At 51.9% G+C, this 19,101-nt stretch overlaps 1 protein-coding gene across 5 annotated transcripts in view; it reads left to right on the top strand.

Moving 5' to 3' along the window:
* Nucleotides 1–19,101, top strand: part of TSPAN18 (tetraspanin 18) — a 205,165-nt gene that overhangs the window by 154,978 nt on the left and 31,086 nt on the right. For 4 of the 5 annotated variants that reach the window (XM_017858099.1, XM_017858101.1, XM_017858102.1 and 1 more), the window contains one exon: nucleotides 15,977–16,053. The exons of the other annotated variant lie outside the window; for it this stretch is intronic. In XM_017858099.1, coding sequence (XP_017713588.1) covers nucleotides 16,034–16,053 — 20 coding nt within the window. In that variant the 5' untranslated portion in view covers nucleotides 15,977–16,033. The remainder of the gene's footprint in view (nucleotides 1–15,976; nucleotides 16,054–19,101) is intronic. 5 annotated transcript variants of the gene reach the window in all.

Raw genomic sequence — 19,101 nt, 5'->3', positions numbered from 1 at the left:
ACCTCAGCCGCCGCCCCTGAACACCAGTTCCCTCCAGGAGCAGCTGGGCAGCTGTAACATCATGACCAGAACAGGTCATGGGAAGGAAGGATTTCTTTGAGCATCACTCATGAAGTTGAGCAAAGAACTCCAAAATCCCTATTTCAAAGTGAAACATGACCTAAAAAGGGTCTTCATCCTAGTTTCCTATTTGTGAACTGCGGATATCGGTCCCTCAAAAGGTTGTTGAAAGGCTTCAAGAACTGTATGGGAAAATACATCTCCGCCACCTGCAGCCCAGCAATGCAAGTGTCCGCTGTATGCCAGGCACTGTTCAGACACGCTCCACCTGCTTCATCCGTTCCAACTGGCAGGGGAGGCACTGCCTGCCCAAGGGCACACAGGAGGAGGTCGTCGGTGAATTCAGACCAGGACCAACCGTTCTTGACCCTGTCCTCATTGTCTCCAGTTGCAGGCACCCAGGAAATAGAATCCAGGTTCTACTTTAGGTTTGTGTCTTCTCAGAACATTTACCTTGGCAAGCCTGATATGATGTCTTCTATAAAGGACCTGTTTCCCATAGAATCTCTTCTCTAATAACATTTGCTGTTTGGAATTATACTTTGGAAGCGGTCATTGGTGAAATAATGACTTCAGGCTAAATTCAGCATCATCTTCCCAAGTCTCACAGTGTGGCCCAGCTTCTTAGGCTCTCTCTGGACTGGACCCAGCTCTGTACAAGTGGTTAGGGCCCCTGGTGGTCCTGGAGTCACCCAACCAGGGCCCAGATGTGAAGTGACTTGCCCAAGGTCACACAGCACCCAGGGGTAGGGTCAGATCAGACCCTGGAAAGCCTCATTCTAAAGCTGCCTCCCATTCCCCTGGAAGCACAGCATCCATGTGGTCCCCGGGAAACCCTGTCCCTGTCCCTTGGAACTTCCTCTTCCTTAATTAAGGGGCAGCTGGGGGGAAATGAAACACCTACCAGTTCTTCCTTTTCCCAGCAAGGAGGCTCCCTGGGGCCCCTGCTCCCAGCGGGTCTCTACAGTCCTGAGGCTACCTCAGGCAAGCAGGGCTTTGTATGGTGGTTCACACATGCAGAGCCTCTAAATTAAAGGCAGCTACCTCCCTCTGGGGGTCACAGTCCCACAGCAGGGCTAGGGGATTTATGCCCAGGCTCCCGGATGAGGTGTGTTTTAAGAGGATGCGTTGCCGCTGATGTTAGCAGGTAGCCTTCCACCTCACCAGGAAATGGTCAGAGAGAGAGAGAGACACACACACACACACACACACAGAGAGCGAGCGAGAGAGAGCGTGTGCGTGCATGCATGTGTGTGTTCCAAGAGGGAAGAGAGAGCAGAGACAGAGACAAGACTCTGAGATGGATAGAGACAGAGGGACAGCCTGGCACATGGGACTCAAGGCCAGAGAGTGGGGTGTGGCCGAGACACGGAGCTAGCTGTCTGGCCATGAAGCCTGAACTTAAACCCAGACCCCCAGACCCAAGGGTGCTGCCTTTTGTTCTTGTATCCTCAAGAACAGCAGAAAAGGTACCGGTTTGCCTGATTTGAGCCTGGCTTGAAGCCCTGTCAGAGTCCTGATTTCAGCACCCCTACTGCAGACACACAGGGCGCACTTTCCTGGGTTGAGGCACCATTGCTGTCTGTTTAGCAGGGCAACATGAGTGTGCCTGCGACCTCCCCTGCCACCATGAGGCAGGAACAACATCTCCTGAGATCTAGCGCTCTTAGAGGGCGAGCTTTCCCCTCTGCCCCCAGAGTTCTGTTTCATTAAAACCTGGATCCTTCCATTTTACTGACGTTTCTTAGCTCTGCAAGCCACAGATTGGGCTGTATGTACATTTTTAAATGATGAGGCTGGCTCATCAAATATTCAGACCACCATTTCCATTTCTACAAGGACAATACCTGAATCCTTTCCTCCCAGAAATGGAGCCAGTGGCACCTAGATGTTTCTGCAGCGTTGGCACTGGGAACCGTGAAACCAGGGCACAGTGGCCCATGGTAGATAGCGAAAGGTGTGACTTCCAAATGAATCACAATAGCACCTGTTTCTTCTCCATGTTTTATGCGGTGTGATCTCATTCAACATTCACAATGACCTGTGAGGTTACAGGGTGTGCTGAGGCTCAGAAAGGCCAAGGCCACACAGGTAGTGAGTGGCAGAGACAGCTCCACCTGGGCCACTCGCCACTCTGCATGATGTGTGCCCAGAGAAGCCCAGGGCAGGCATGTAACTTGTTCAACATCAGAGGCTGGTTAGTGGCAGAGCAAGGACCAAACCCTGGGTCTCCCGACTCCCACTACAATGCTCTTTCTAGTGGGGTTTCTGATTTTGAAGCGCTCCGTCCTTGGCCCTACCAGCTTTGGGACTTGGACACCTCTGAGCCCGGATGCTGGAGAGACTGCCTAGCTTTGGATGCCAGCTTAATCACTGTGCGATTCTGGGCCAGTGACTTCACCTCTCTGTGCCTTGGTTTCCTCATTTGTAAAATAGGCATAATAATTGTACCTACTTTGTAGGTTGTTGTGAAAGTTAAATGAGTTAACAGATGCAAGGTATTTACAACCATTTCTGGCACTTAGCAAGCATTCTGTATTAACTCTTATTGCCATCATCGCCATTACTGTCGTATCGTCTCTTTCCCAGGGATGCAAAGGAGATGACTGGCTCGTCTGTCAGGGGCCCAGCCTCCTCTCTGCCCCAGGTCTGCCCACACGGCCTCCAGCCTCCCTGCCCCTTGTAATTGCTATTGGGCCTCAGCAGAGCAGGGAAGAGACCTTCCCAGGCACAGCAGGCTAATCACAGTGCATACCCTTGGCTCGTCATATGCTCTGGATGGGTCATTTGTCATCCATTATGGCCCCAGAGATGGGGCCAAGGTCCACAGCAGGCAGGCAGACCAAAGCTGCCCAAACAGATCTCAGCACAACTGTTGCATGTGCCCTTCTTGCCTGGTCCTCTGGCAACCCTTGCGCAGCAAAGCTCCGTTCCCATGTGCTACAGGGGTGGGGGTAGAGGGACTTGCTGTGTTCAAACAGGGCAGCAGCATCAGGTCCCAGGCCTCGGTGGGTGACCAGCTCGACTTCCTCCAGTTCCTTTAGCCTCTTCTGTTGGAAAGATCCCACCTGGGCTGCTCAGCTCCTCACGTTCCCCACTCCGGGCTTTGACTAACCCTCACCAGCTCCCAGGAGTCACGGCTAGAGCTCCCTCTGCAGAGGTTTAAGTCAGCCACCACTTGCCCAGTGTTTCTCATCGCTAAGGGCATTGCCCATGACCCATGAGGGCCTCATTTGACTCTCATGAATGACAACCCTGGGAGGTAGGTGCCATCTTTATTCTTATGCTCCACATGAGGCTGCTGAGGCTCAGAGAGGTGCAGAGATTTGCCAGAAGCTGCACAGCCACATGGGGCGTGAACCCAGCTCTCTGGATAGGCAGTTCTGTTCCCTCTCCAGTCTCTGTCCCCACACAACAGAGGGAAATGCATTCACTGAGAGGGAGTCCTCTCCATTAGCCGAAAGTCACTCCCTCAATAATTCTTAAAGTCAGGAATGCACAAACTATAACCTGTGGGCCAGATCCTGCCCAGTGTTAATTTGTAACTAAAGTGGGGTTGTCCTAGAGTCACATCCAGTTGTCCCCGTGCTCTCTACGGCTGTTTTCTCAACCCAAGGCAGATCTGGGTAGCTGTGATGGAGACAATATGGCCCCAAATCCTAAAATAGGTACTATCTGGCCCCTTATGGAAAAAGTTACCAACACCGCTGTAGACGAGTGTTCGGCAAATCCTTTCTTGTCCCCATCACATCGATGTCCCTTCCTTAAGCCCTTCTCCGGTATTTATTACCTTCCATCCTGCCCAGCTCCCATGAGGTGAGCCAGGTGGGGATTTCTGTCCCCATTCCACAGATGGAGGAACTAAGACCTGGAGAAGATAATGATGATTGTTACTATTATTTTTTTTCCCCCAAAGAAAAGTAGGAATATTGTCCTGGCACTCTGAAAGGGTGACTCCTTGCTCATCCTGGGCTTCCTAGTGGGATTGTCAGCGTCCTGCCGGGCCTGGGGAGCCTGACGGGTTGGTGGAGCTGGTGACCGACTGTGGAGGGATGAGGCGTTTCTCAGCTTTCCTTTGTTTCAGCCCCCTGCCTGTCTCCTTCCAAGCCCAGCCCTCTCCCTCCCCCAACCCCTGGCGTACATCTTTCTTTATGACTCCAAGGAGCAGCTGGGATGCTTTTTATGGGGAGGAAAGAAAACAGGACTCTGACTCCCTCCTGTCCATCTACTCAGGCCCAAGCCTTGGGTTCTCTCTTTGATTCATTTCCTTGCAGTCTTTTCTCAGCCATGCAGGGCGCTTCTGTCATGGTCTCTCTGTCTTCCGGTTATTCGCCCTCCATAATTTGAGCTCTGAGTACCTGTAGTCATTCCTCTTATGGGAAGGGGTTGTGGCCTCACCTAATTCGGGCCAGGTGACTAGAATCAATTGCAGTTGCCCTGAGAAGACCCTCTGTCTCCAGTATTTATTACCAAGCAAATATCAATGGGGCAGATGCCCTGTGGAGTGAGGCCCGGGGCTGGGCTTGATTTCTGCTCTGATGACAGTTCCTGGGCCCTGGGGGTTGGGGGAAGCCTGCCTTGGAGCTGGAGGATGCTGTGGGAAGGAAGGGAGGCCTCCACTGTCTGCCTGCTTTCGAGGTTCAGGAAACTTGCCCTCCCTGGGACCGGAAGACACCTGTTGCCTCTGGATCTGGAAACTTCTGGGAGCTTCAGGCCCTTGAGTTCTGAGAGACCTCTCCTTCACGCTGCACATGAGCATTATTCAGGCAGGAGGAGACGTGACACAAGACCAGCAAAGTCTCTTTACAGAACACGGGCTGAGAGCTGAGAAAGTTCATTGCAGAGAGGAGCAGACAAAGTGAAATTGATGGGACACTGATGGCAGCCTGGGATAGTTGAAGGGGCTGTGATATCAGCAGTAAAATCAAATGCACAGCACTTAGTTCATCCCAAGCAAGCACGGCTCCAATACGGCTGTGTCATCTCAGGCAAGCTGCTTAACTTCTCTGGGCCCCACTCCCAGTGAAATAGAATCGTCTCTGCTGTGCTGGCTTTGCTGGACGGTTACGGGGATCAAGCAAGGACATAAGCATGGAGGGCTTTGGGGGCTGTGAAGCAGAACATTGATGCAAGGAGCTGTTTTGTGATTCATGTAAAGGAGGAAGGAATCTGGTTAGATGCCGGGAAGGACTTCCCACTTAAGGAGGAGACGTGAGAATAAGGTTGTGGGAGCTGCCCTGCTTCCTAAAGATCTTTAAGAGTAAGGTCAGTTTGGCTGTCGAGAAACAGTTTTGATATTCACAGAGGCATTGGCCAAATGACTTTGGATGTCTTTTTCATGACACTATAGTTAGGTTCGTTCATGCAAGAAAGTGATCCATGGCCATATCAGTATGTGCACGTGTTTGGTCTGCATCCACAGCTGGTCTGTGTACCTGGGTCTGTGTTGTCTGTGTGGGTTTGTTTGCACGTGTCTCTGTGTGTAGAGCAAGAGGCTGGAGCCAGAACTCCCGCTGACTCATCTTCTTTATGAAGTTGTTGGAAGAATTTCCTCTTGCTGTCCTAACCAACTGGGGAGGACTTGGACAAAGTACCAGAGTGAAAAAGGATTTTAGATTTGATTTTTATTTTTTATTATCCAACTTCCTAAATTTCGGCTAATAAGAGCCTCAGCTCTGGAATTGACTGCTGAGGCTTGAATCCAGGGCCCCTGCCCCATGGCCCAATCTATGATCTTGGCTCCTACTTTCCCTCTTGGGGCCTCCATTTCCACATCTGTAAAATGGGGGTGGCAATGCCTACTTCATAGGGACATTGCAAGAGCCAAGTGAATTAGAACATGCAACGTCCTTAACAGTGCCTGGCCTATAGAAAGTGCTTCATACCTGCTGGCTGTACTCAAAGAGCACTGGCTTTGGTGCTCCTCAGCAGTGGTATAGCCTTGGGTGAGTCACTTCATCCCTCTGACCCCAGTGTTCTCAGCTGTCAACTGGGAATAATAATATGCCTGTCTCATAGACTATAGTGGGGTTCAAAGGAGATGATGTAAGAACTTAGCACAGTGTCCACTGCACAGTAGGCATTTATGAGGTAAAAGTAAGTTTCCTGTGTTCACCTGCAAAAGGGAAACTCCCCCTGGGACCCCCCTTTCCCCTCTCCTGACCCTTGCCATAGCCCCAGTGTGGAATTCTGTGTCTCACCCACTCCCTGGGTTCCAAATACCACCTGCTTTATCCTCTCTGACACTAAGCGTACCATGGAAAGCTGGAAGCTCCCTGCACCCTTTTCTGCTGGGGTAAGGGTGGGAGTGAGACTGTGCTGGCAGCAGTACCCAGGGCTCCCCCGTCCCTCACCCCTGGCTCAGAACTGTGCCCTTTCCCTCCCAGTTCCCAGGCCCCCTTAATACCCGTGAAGCCATTAAATATTTAAATCTGGGCAGTGTGGTGGGCCAGGTTGTCCCAGCAACAGCCCTGCATATTTTGGGATGGATTATTGTCTTTCAAAGGGTCTTTTTTGGAGCTCCAGGCCCTGGGGGGGATGCAATGTGGGAAGGGAGGGCCAGTGGGAAGGAGGTGAGGGGGCTCCTGCCCCACTCTGAGGCTTGACTGTGAAAAGCAGCAAAAACTGAGAGTCAGAGAGAGGGCAGGCTTTGCCCAAGTTTTCAGGGTCTTGACTCAAACCCAGGACTCGGGGCTGCCAATTCCTCCTCTTCACCACTTGCTTCTGCCCTCTGAGTGCCCATCAGCCGGCAGGTGTCCTGGCCCTTAGCAGCCACGTGTCTTCTGGCATCTGAGCCCCTGTTCTTCCCTCACCAGCTGGCATGGGAAGCTTACATACCTTCTCTGAGCCTCAGTTTACCCCTGGGTAACTCAGGAATAGTTCACCCACTTTCAGGTGATGTTGGAAAGTGCTTAGTATGGTTCCTGGCACACATGAAGCAGGAGCAGTTATTACATTGATGGTATTGTTATAATGACTGAATCCTTATTGGGGGGCACCATCTAGTACCCCCTGTATTCTGTGAAGGGACTCAGAGGAAGTGGGAGAAACAGACTTGATCGCCAAAGTGTTTATAATCTGGTAGAGAAGGTTCAACAGCAGCGAGTTCAGAGTCACCTGTCCCTCGGGCTGGGCTTGGCTTGGGCTGCATTTGGAGGTCGCCCAGTGTGTGGTCAGGAGCACTCAGGCTGGGAGCCACCATTCAGCTCTGATTTTGCTATGAGCCTCTGGGCCAGTCCCCTCCCCTCTGGACAGTCTCCTGAGCTGTAGAATGGGGGTAACCTCTAAGCTACTTTCTAGCTCAGCTCCATGTCCAGGATTTGAATTCCAAGGCAGCTTTGAGACCCAGGTGGGATGGATGCACCAGAAAACCACAAGGATGATGATATAGTTTGGCTGTGTCTCCACCCAAGTCTCATCTTGAATTGTAATCCCCATATGTTGAGGAAGGAAAGTAATTGGATTATGGGAGCAGTTTCCACCATGTTGTTCTCATGATAGTGAGTGCATTCTCACGGGATCTGATGGTTTTATAAATGTTAGTTTTTCCTGCGCTTACACTCACCTCTCTCTCTTGCCGCCCAGTGAAGGGGTGCTTTCCACCATGATTGTAAGTTACCTGAGGCCTCCCTAGCTATGCGGAACTATGAGTCAGTTAAACCTCTTTATAAATTACTCATCTCGGGTATTTCTCTCTAGCAGTGTGAGAATGGATTAATACAGATGGCCTGTTTCTCCCACCCTTGGTCCTGGGGGCACCCCCTTTAGGAAGTGGGCCCAAGAGGATGAGGCCAGTCCTGCAAGGTCCTCCTGGTCCCCATGTAAACCCCGCTCCTTGAAGGTGATTTTAGTGCTGAGATGGACATCCCAGAGTCCCACCCAGCCGCAGGACCCAGGCAGGTTCACAGCACCTCTTTCCCTACATTCCATTCCCCACCACAAACCTCTGGGTAAGCAGAAAAAGCTGCTGCCACCTCACACCCCAGCCCCAGGCTCTCTCTGGAGGCAGGAGGGTTTCCAGAGAAGAAAGTCTCCATTCCAGACACATGCTGACTGGCCCCAGCAGGAGGCCGGTGGCATCAACCATCCAGTTTGGGCTGCCTAGAAGAGGAGGGGGCAGAGGCCAAGAGCCAAAGCCCACATGGGTTGATGTCAGGGAACCTGGGCTCTGGCTGCTGGGAATGACCTGGAAGGATTCCTTGTGGGTTTGACTGGCAGATGGGCCATTAGCTGATGACTTGTATTGTCACCCCAGATTTGGGGACCATAATTTTCAGCATACTTGGAGCCTTGGACCCTAGATAAACCTCAGGATCCTTCTCATCTTGAGGTCTCTGAAGCTAACTTTGTAGACCTTCCAGGGATATGAGAAAAGGAGAGACTTGTGGGCCTTCATTGAGCCTGCAGAACCCAAATCTTAGGGCCAAGTCCCAGAGGTCTGAGGGTTAGAAAGTTCCCAGGGACTTTTCCCATGCTAGCTGGCTCTCTGTTCTCCCCGTGACCCAGAATGGCTGGGCCTGCCCTAGGCAGGAAGATGGCCACGGTCCTGCCCCACGTACTCTTTCCACGGAATTTAGGGTTTTGATCCCCACCCTCTTTCCTGCTCACATGGTCCCATTTGCTTCTGCTGCAAACTTTTTGTCCCTCTGCTGAGAGCTGGGGCTGAGGAGAAGGATGATTTGGGGGAAGGATGGGAATCGTTGAGTGGCAGATTGGACTGCTAAGACAGATGGGCTGAGCCATTACCTTCAAGGCCAAATGATGTTCTCATTCTGGGGTCCATGGATTCCATAGAACTCAAGGGATTGGTGAACTTTGAGAAACATATCTTCACTTTAACGTTTCACTGAAAATGAGTATTTTCTTCCATTATAAACACAAGCAACAAACCACAGTACGGTTAGCAGTACTTGTGACTTTGTCATCAATAGATCTAAGTGCATATTTTCAAATTACCTAAAAATTGCTGGGAATTTCTTAAAATGATGACAGTTATTAGATCCGTCACTAGATCTTGAGTTTTGCATGTTCATAAAAAAAGCACTTGTATTATCCTATTCCAAATTTGCTTTTTGAAAAGTATTTTGGTTGTGCACAGTGGCTCACACCTGTAATCCCAGCACTTTGGGAGGCCAAGGCAGGCAATTGCTCGAGCCCCGGAGTTCGAGACCAGCCTGGGTGTCATAGGGAGACCCTGTTTCTACAAAAAGAGAAAAAATTAGCTGGGCATGGTGGCATGCATCTGGAGTTCCAGCTACTTGAGAGGCTGAGGTGGGAGGATTCCTTGAACCCAGAAGTTGGAGGCTGCAGTGAGCCATGATCATGCCACTGCATTCCAGCCTGGGCAACAGGGACCCTGTCCCCCAAGATAAAGTTTTTGATAGCTATATTTCAATATAATTGGTTTCCTTTTTAATCTTGTATTATATTTAAGTGGGGTCCAGAGGCCTCATCCGACTGCCAAAGGGTGGGGGTAGATGTGCGAGATCCTTGTTAAGGGGCTAGGTGCTGTGCTTTGGAGTCAGGCCAGATGGCTTTTGCAGCCTGGCTGAATGATGTGAGGTAGGTTGCACACCGTCTCTGAGCCCAGTTCAATCACAGGGTCAGTGGAGAGTGGACACACCCTCTAGATTCTTGTAAGGACCTGTATGCCTTTAGTTCAAGGCCAGGTATACAGAAAGAGCTGTGGAAACCCAGGCTCTGGTTAGCATGAAGTTTCCGAAAACCTTCAGGGAGGCAGCCTGGGGGATGAGAAATAAGACTCAGTCCAGGTGGAGCCAGAGCAGGTGCTACCAGAAGCTCTGGCTTATGCAAGGCTGGGTAGGGGACGCGGTGAGGATTGGAGACTGCTGTGGCCGTAAGCCCATGTGTGTGTATGGGGGGTTCCTGAGGGACTAGGACACAGGGACACTGTGGAGCAGCCAGAGCAGAGCTATCCATCATCAGAGGGGCTTCAGAGGCTGCTGCTGGCTGATCCCTCAGGTCTGGGGGTCACTCCTTCCATTCTTTCTGGCAAGTGGGGCTCCTGCAAAGGCCAAGGATCTCACTAAATGGGGAATGAACAAAAGCACGAACGTAGGCAGGAGCGAATGAATCAAGAGTGTTGTGGTGTGAGTTACCACAAGAATAATGGTTCTTTGGCTGCCCAGGGAGGCCACTGAGGGGATGCTCTCTGAACCCCATGGAAGCAGCCAGGCCATCTGCCCCCTTGTGCCTACAGCCCCTTCCCCAAGGTTATGGGAGGCTGTGGGGCTGTCTGCTCTCCCCACAGCAGGCTGAGTCAGCCTTCCTTCCGTTCCCCTGGTGCTTACACCATCTCCCAGAACTGGGTTTCCCTGCCACACCTGAATGTCTGCTTCTCTCCTCCTGGCACCTGCCTTTCCCCAGATCGGGCACCTTTCCTGGAGGGCTCAGCTGGGCTCAAAGGACAGGGTGTGGGTGGGTATCCTGAGCAGAGGGGGCGGCTTCACTCTGACCCACACCATCCCTCCCAGGCCCCGGGACTTGTTCGCTTGGCCTGCTTCAACTACACTTGGCTGTTGGAGGTGGACGCTAGTGTCATCAGGCCAAACACTCTCCCTGACAAACAGAGTGACCTCCGCGCTTCTGTGCACCCCCCAAGTTCAAACTGTGTGGGTTTCCCAGGTTGCCTTGCCTTCTGACAGAGTAGCAAAGTAACAGTCCCTGAAAGAGGGTGAAGAGCTTTGTCCGCAGAGGCCTTTGCAAACAGGTGGTCTCAGTGCAATGTCTAGTGCCTCAGACAGGCAGAGGGACCCCCGACCTGTTTCTGGGACTGGCACCTTCTGTGGCTTAAGACCAGCCCCGGTCTATGGGGGATGGCAGGCATGGATTGTGTGAGGGTCACCCTGGGGTTTGGGGACTCAGAGTCCTCTGGAAGACGGCCAGGGCAGAAGAGCCAGGAACCTTATTTTGTCCCAGCGGGTCCTCCAACCTACTGTGTGACTTCAGGCTAGTGAGCCTCAGTCTCCTCATCTGTAAAACATGACTGCTCACCTCGCAGTGTAGTTGGGAGGGTCTGATGACATAATGTGTATAAAGCACTTTCAGGAGTTACCTACGTGCAGGTGTAAGTCCTGGGAGGCTGCCTCAATTGGTGGGAAGAGCAGTGGGCTTCATGTCAGGAGGTCCTCGTTCTAGCCATGCTGTGTGACTCTGGGCAAGAGCCCGTCCCTCTCTGGGCCTCAGCTCCCGCAGTGTGAAATGAGGAGTTGGAGACAACCCTCACTAAGATGCTTCCTTCTTTGATGATTCTCTGATGGCCCTGTGGGAGTTCTACATGGGACAGAAGAAAGGGCTGGTGGCAGGGACGGGGTGCCCAGCCTGGCTCAACTCACAGACTAGAGAGGGGTCCTTCCCAGAGCCTGCAGATGCTCTGTGCCACCTTGACATTCACAGCTCCATGAGCCGGGGGGGCAGGGGAGCCTGTCATTTAGGATCCGATTGCATCCACAGCAGGCTGCGCTCCTGGTTAACCCTCAAGGCACCCACCCCTCAGGAGCCTAATTAGATTTTATCCCCCGCTCAGCTGTGACCATGTCCCCATGTTGGTGCCAGCACCAGGCATGCCAGGATCTCAGGCCAATTGCTTGTTTATGAGACCGTCTGTCTTGGGATGAGGCCCAGCAGGCACAGCCAGTGAGCAAATAAGTCCTCCCCATCAGCCTTGAACCTGATGGCAAGAATCATTGTTAGTCTTCCAGGCCTCGGGCTGGCGTCCTGACCAAGGAAAAGATATGGGTTTGTAGTCCAGCAAAACCTGGCTATAAATCCCAGCTCCATCTCTTCCCAGCTCTGGGACCTTTCTAGCCCTATGGAGCTTTAGTTTCCTCATCCCTAAAGGGGAATGATGATAATATCGTCTACTTTGTAGAGCTTTGTGGAGGATCAAGTGAGATCATTTTAAGTGAACGCCCATAATACATTGCCTTGTGTTATCATCAGGCCTCAGTAAATGCTGACCCTGTCCTGGTCCTCCCCACATGGCCTCCCTGATTCTAGGCTCTCCCTACCCCAGTCTCACCCTAGCAGTCAGGGTTTCATTTTTGTATCTTGCCTGGCAAGCCTAGGACACTTGGTTAATGTGGCCAGTAACACTTCTCTCCAAGTAGGGACTGCGGTGATTGTCTCACTAGACTTGAGTGAGTCCTTGAGGAAGGGCAGCCCTTGGTCCCTATGCCTTGGACCAAGCCCAGGGCTGGCACTCTTGGTGCCGGGAGCGCAGGAAGGAGGGAACAGGATGTGCAGCCTGTCAAGTGCTTTCACCCTCATCATCCCCTTGCATCCTCCTGGAAAGGATCCTAGAAGTTAGCTCTGAGCATCCCCACCTCCCAGATGTGGAGGCGAGGCTCCAGAGGTGAGGTGTTTGGCTCAGGCTTGTGGCTGGCACAGGCAGATCCCCCACTGGTGGGAACCCAGTTGCAGGAGAACATAGGGTCCTCTGAGGCTCTGCCCTTAGCCACAGCGCCCTCTCCTGGCCAGGGCACGTGCAAGCCCTTTCTCAGCTCTGCACCCGTGAGCCCAGACCTTCGTTTGCTTCCTCCACTGGGGGCTTCTCCATCTCTCTTGTCCAGCCGCCTCCTTTCCTTCTCTCCAGAAAGCATGCCCCGGGGGCTGGGGGGAGTGGAAGTAAAAGGAGTGATTTATGAACTGAGCTGTTCTTCTTAATCAGAGAGCCCCTCCTGAGCCCCTGCTCCGTGCAGATGGGGCTGAGCCGCCATCTGGGCGACAGGAGGAGCGAGATTAATAAAGCTGTCTGGCCCGGGCAGGGGTCCACCGAGGAAAGCCCCAAGGCACTGCGTGACCTCAGTCCCATCTCTGCGCCTTTCTGGGCCTCGGGGCTCCCATCTGTCAAGGGATGGCTAGCCTGGGCCATCCCCCAGGGCCTCCAGCTGGCTCAGGGAAGGAGTCTAGCCAACTTCCTGGGCCTCTGTGCCTGGCTGCCTGGCTCAGGGAAGAGCAGCACTGGGCTGGAGACTTTGGAGACTAGGGCATGGCGCTTCCTCTCTCTGGTGCCACACCCCACAGATAGGTGTCGTATCAGGAGCTCTGGTTTGGGGTCTAGCTGACTTGGGGCTAAATCATAGCCATGTTTTGCTAACCAGGTAAATAAACTCAGGTGAGTTAATTACCCTGCCCAAGATTCAGTTTCCTCATCTGTAAAATGGGTTAATAACAGTACCTACCTCCTAGGTAAGGATTAAATAAGAGGACAGATAGGAGAAAGGTATAGCGAGTCTGGTACATGGTAAACCCTCAATCCTAGTAGTTATTGGGCTCAGTTATCACAAAATTGTGGCAATTCATTTGAATTTGGGTCTGTTTAGGGGAAAGATGTTTGTATCCATGCTACCCAAGCCATGTATCCATGGCTCTCCCCCACACCCTGCTCCATTCATAACTGGTGAATGTGGGCTGGGCATCCACTTATTTCCAATATCTGATGCTGTTCATCATAATAGCTCCCATGGTACTGTGAATTCGTACAACCACCTTTGGCTTCCAAATTCATCATCACAGTTTTCCAAGGAGAACCTAGCACCTTGGAGAGGGGGGTGACTTTCCCAGGGTCTCCAGGGAGCTGGCCAAGGCAGAAACCAACCCAGCCTCTGCAGAAGCATCAGTGATGGGGTGAGCATGGTGTCACTGGGCTGTCCGCTTTCAGGACAAATGAGCCAGTCAGTGGCACGGGGCTCACGGAGGACAAAGAAAAAAAGGGAAATGAGGTTAGTTCAGGGAAGTTGGGACACCACAAGGGGCGAGCCCATTCCCGGCCAGGGGACAGCATTCAAAGGGGCTGGAGCTCCTGGTGGGGAGGAGGCAGGCAACTGCCAGACATACCCCCAGAGTTCAGCACCTCCTCCTTGTCTCTGGGTTGGCCTCTGTCACCCATGCTGCTCATCACCCATGCTGCTGGACATCACCTCAATGTCCAGAGGGAGATGAGGTAAGGAATGGTGATATAGGGCACCAGGACTGGGATGGAGCAGGAGAAGAAGAGAAGCGGGAGGAAACCATCACCCCGTCCTTGCTTCCCTGAGCCCTGGGGATGGGCATGGGGTACAGGCCCTGAGCTACAAAGCTGGAAACAGCTTGAAATCTCCCGAGGTTGCTCGGCCTTGTCACTGATATCTCCAAGTCTCAGTTTCCTTCTGTAAAAACCACTCACCTGTGTGCCCATGCTTGTTTGCACCTTGCGCTCCCTGGCACTGCCCCTAGCACATAGTATGTGCCAATGTACGTCTACTCAGTGGATGGTAGATGGGTGAGTGGGTGGATTGAGGGAGGAAGGGAGGGATGGGTAAATGGGAAGGAATCTTTCACCCACCACCCCTTCACTGACCCCAGTGAACCTGCGGTAGCCTGCCTCGCGGGCTGTTGTGAGGATTCATTGTGATCACATAGGAAGAGAAAGCACTTTCTATAAAAGCCACTTTTGACTCTGACCCCTGAGTTTGGATTCCAGCCCTATCACTTACCAACAGTGTGATGTTGGACAAGTCAATTATCTCTCTTTTCCCATTGGACTCAGTTTCCCCATTGTACTGCGGGGATGATGGGGTGATACCTACTTCATAGGGTTGTTCTGAGCATTTCATGAGCTCACGCATGTCAGCACTGTACCCCAAGTGCACGGAGTGCCTGAAGCTGGTGCACACAGATGGGACAGGCAGTTGAAGGGCCTGTCACATATGTATGTTTAGGCCAAATAGGGGTGCCAGCTCCCGGAGCTGTGGCCATGTCTCAGGAGGGAGGCCCCTTCTCCTGCCTTTCCATCTTCCCATCTCTACCTCTGCATTCCCCCAAGACTAACCTTCGCCATCCCCTTCCCCACGATTCCTCTCCCCTGTGTCCAGGGTTATGCCGGTGGAGTCAGTCCTCCCCACTGTGGGCTCCCCAGCACTGCTGTTATCTGCCTCCTTGTCTCCTCCAAGCTACCACCACCACCACCACTCACCTACGTGTCCATACTTATTTGCACCTTGCACTCCCTGGCACAGCCCCTGGCACATAGTAGCAACTCAGTGTATGTCTACTGAATGGATGGTAGGTGGGTGAGTGGGTGGGTTGAGGGAGGAAGGGAGGGATGGGTAAATGGGGAGGAATCTTTCACCCACCACCCCTTCACTGACCCCAGGCAGGCTTGTACTTGAATGGGAGGGATTTTAAATAGGTGTGGATATCTCCCCTTTCCTTCCCTAGGAATACCCCCACAGCCCAGGCTTCCCCAGATCCCAGGTCCTCCTGGGACCGTCCTCTAACCCAAGGTTTGAGCAGGAGCTGGCTGTGGAATTCCCCGCAGGAGTGATAGAACAGGAGTCGCCATATGGGCCTGTTTGACTTCTGAAATCGAACCCTCATTTCCACTGCTGGGAGCTGGCCCTCTGAAGGAACCTTCTTGCAAATCCTTATGCAAAGCCAAGAAACACTTTCCAGCATCAAATCTCTCTCTCCTGGGAGTCTGGGTTTTGGGGGAGGAAGTTGATGAACAGGGCCCTGCTGGCACTCTCTCTGCTGAGGTATTGTTGTGGATGCCTGGGTGGCAGCCAGGGATGCAGGTTACTCACACCCATCATCTCCTCCCAGGCCATCAGCCTCATGCAGCCGTGTCAGCATACATGAAGCCCATGCTAGAATCTGCAAGTCTCTTAAAGATGTGCCTTCCAAGGCAGCACCTGCAGAGGCACCCAGGAGCTGCCATCTGGGCAGAAGGCCGCTCCCCCGCTGGAGTGGCCCCAGGTGCTGAGAGCTTTTCATGAGCTCTAATGGGCCCAGATTAGCAGGACACTTGCCCCGAGTGTGTGTATCTGGAGGGCGGGTTTTCATAAGCAGCTTCTTTCATGGGGCTGCTTCTTATTGACTTCCTGTAGTAATTGAATATTTTCTCTTATTGGACAAGCTGGGCCGATAAAAGAAATATACACAAGCCTTGCTGACGAGAGATTCTGTCCTGCTGATGCCCGAAGAACTGCCCAGGTGACACATTGGCAATTGCCTCTCCTTTCTCAGTGTACCTCTGCCCCATCACCTGACACTGTTCCATCTCCAGTCTGATCCTTTCCGATCTGCCTGTCTGTCTCTCTGTCTCCTTCTGTCTTTCCCTCTCTTTCTGACTTGGCTTTGTGTATTTCTCTGATTTGCTGACTCCACCGTCTCTTTTTGCTCTTTTTCCACTATACATTCATTCATTTATTCATCCAGATATATAATTGAGAACCCACTATGTGCCAGGCACTGCTCCAGACACTAGAAATAAGCCAGTGAACAAAACAAGTCCTTGCCTTTATGAAACATGCACTCTAATAAAGGCAGATGCATGCTCCCAAAATAAATAAGAAGCACATAGAGTATGTGGTGTATCCACAGGGCACGGGGCTGGGCTTCCAAGCTCATATCCATGACTAATTAATTGGTTTTGGAAATTGGCCAAGCTCCTTTTCCCTCTCTCAGCCTCAGTTTTCTCATTTTCAAAATGAGGGTATTGGGCTAGATCATGCTTCCCAACCTTTGACGATTAAGAACTTATTTTATTGATATGCTGGTGATGTAAGTTACACAAGAGCTGGATCTAAGGCAGCACTTACACAAACAGTAGTGTCAGAAGTTTACCTGAAGTTCCCTTGAAACCCTTTGTCTTAGTGTGTTTTCTATTGCTATAACTGAATACCGGAGACTGGATAATTTAAAAAGACAAGGCATTTATTTCTTACAGTTCTGGAGGCTGGGAAGTCCAAGGTCAAGCACCTGCACCTGATGAAGTTCATCTTGCTGCCGGGGGACTCTGCAGAGTTCCAAGGCGGTGTAGGGCATCACATGGCGAGGGGGCTGAGCATGCCAAAGTGGCTTTTATAACAGACCCACTCTCAGGATAACCCACTCCCGTGGTAACCCATTAATCCATGAGTGGATTGATCCAGTCATGAGGGCAGAGCCTTTGCCATCTGATCACCTCTTTTTGGAGACGGAGTCTCGCTCTGTCACCCAGGCTGGAGTGCAGTGGCCAGACCTCAGCTCACTGCAAGCTCCGCCTCCCGGGTTCACGCCATTCTCCTGCCTCAGCCTCCCGAGTAGCTGGGACTACAGGCGCCGCCACCTCGCCCGGCTAGTTTTTTGTATTTTAGTAGAGACGGGGTTTCACTGTGTTAGCCAGGATGGTCTCGATCTCCTGACCTCGTGATCCGCCCGTCTCGGCCTCCCAAAGTGCTGGGATTACAGGCTTGAGCCACCGCGCCCGGCCGACGATCTGATCACCTCTTAAAGGCCCCACCTCTTCATCGTATTACATTGAGTGTTAAGTTTCAACATGACTTTCAGAGGGGACACACATTCAAACCATAGCATCCTTAAATGCCTTGTTTTGTTATACACAAAACAGTTGGCTGCATCTGAGGGTCATGTTGTATTAGACACCCATCTGTAAGCATAGGACCTTCCCATGGCCAGATGAGGGTTGCTGTGACAGGCACATGAGCCTTCAGACCATAGGATCCACAGAGCAGATCCTGAGGCAGACACCACGTGAAAGGACAGGGGATCACAGCAGGAAACTGCTCTCCAGTGCTTTCCGGGTGGATGTGGGGAGTGGAATTCCCACTAAGTCAAGCTTGCCTGTGATGCTGACTCTTGCATTTCATCCCTCTGAGCCCTAGGATTTAAAGAATTTTATGCACCAAATAGAATGTTCATTTTTGTTCTGCAAAGTCATATAGACCTGGTGTCTAGAGATTCTGAACAACCCAAGAAACAAGGTCGTCACCTGGGGGTGATTTAATTGCTCCAAAACCCAACACACTTGCCCCTTGAGCCAGCCCATGGTGAGAGGTTGATGTCTGAGATGTTATTTGAAATATTGAAAATAACTTTAGGATGTTGCTAGTCTCAGGGAACCCAGTTTGAGCACCACTGAACACAATCACTCTCCCTGCTTCAAAATCCTCCGCCCCAGAGTCCTCCCCTCTCCTGAGGCTGAAACTGATGTGCCTGTATCTAGGACAGCAGCTGGGAGGAGCTACCTTGTGGCAGGGCAGGAGGGAGGAACAGAGCCCAGAGCCGGGAAGGAGCCACCATGTGTCAAGCGCTGCATGAAGGACTGTACCTCTGTGATACCATTTCATGCTCAGTTAGCACAATTTCTAGAGGAAGTCAGCATTCCTGTCCCCATTTTGCAGGCATGAGAGCAAAGACCTGGAGAGGTTATGTAGTTCATTCACAGTCATGAGGCAAGTAAGTGACAGGCCAGGTCCCACCTGACCCTACAGGCCCCACCCACACTGCTACTCTCCCTCCAGGGCCCCCTCAGCTCAGGGAAATAGGGAGACTTCGATGGGCCTCCCACCACTGGCCCCAGAGAGGACATCATGTCCCACAGCAGACAGGCCTGCCATCTCCTTCCTAAGTGCCTCTTTTTTGAGCAATAACAAAGCTCTTGGACCTCATGGTCTCAATTTTCTTTTCACCCCACCCTCCAGAGATTCTCCATTGGTTCCCCTCCCTTTAGAAGTAAATTAGGAAAGTGTGCAGTGAAGTTGACTTCTAGAAGTCATCCATGGATGGGTGGAGCTAAGAGCCAGGCAGAGATTGGAGGTCCCGTGTGTATGTCGTTATAGTCTGACCAATTGGCTATGGAGGTGTGTCCCCACATTCAGAAGGTCTCTATAGAGGATGGAGCAGGTGAGCCCTGGTCTCTAGGCTTCAGCCTGGCAGTGAGTGACGGCCCGGGAGGCTGTCCCTGCTGGAGAATAATGGGAGATAAAATGGCATAGGTGGTGTGAAGACAGGTCTGCACTTTGGAGGAGGATGGATGAATTAGCATTCATTGAGAATGATGATTAGGAGTTGTGGCCCCAGATTAAGATAGACGTGGGTTCAATTTCTGGCTCAGGCACTTCTGTGCTGTGTGACCTTAGACAAGTGATTCCACCTCTCCGAGCCTCAGTTCCCTCCTCTGAAAAATAGAATGACATTACCTGTTTCGCAGAGTTTTACAAGGATTCAATGAAACTGTGTGTGCTCCCTCGCACACAG

The sequence above is a fragment of the Rhinopithecus bieti genome, unplaced genomic scaffold (genome assembly GCF_001698545.2).
Source record: "Rhinopithecus bieti isolate Rb0 unplaced genomic scaffold, ASM169854v2 scaffold_46101, whole genome shotgun sequence".
NCBI lineage: Eukaryota > Metazoa > Chordata > Mammalia > Primates > Cercopithecidae > Rhinopithecus > Rhinopithecus bieti.
This window is presented reverse-complemented; position numbering and strand designations above follow the sequence as displayed.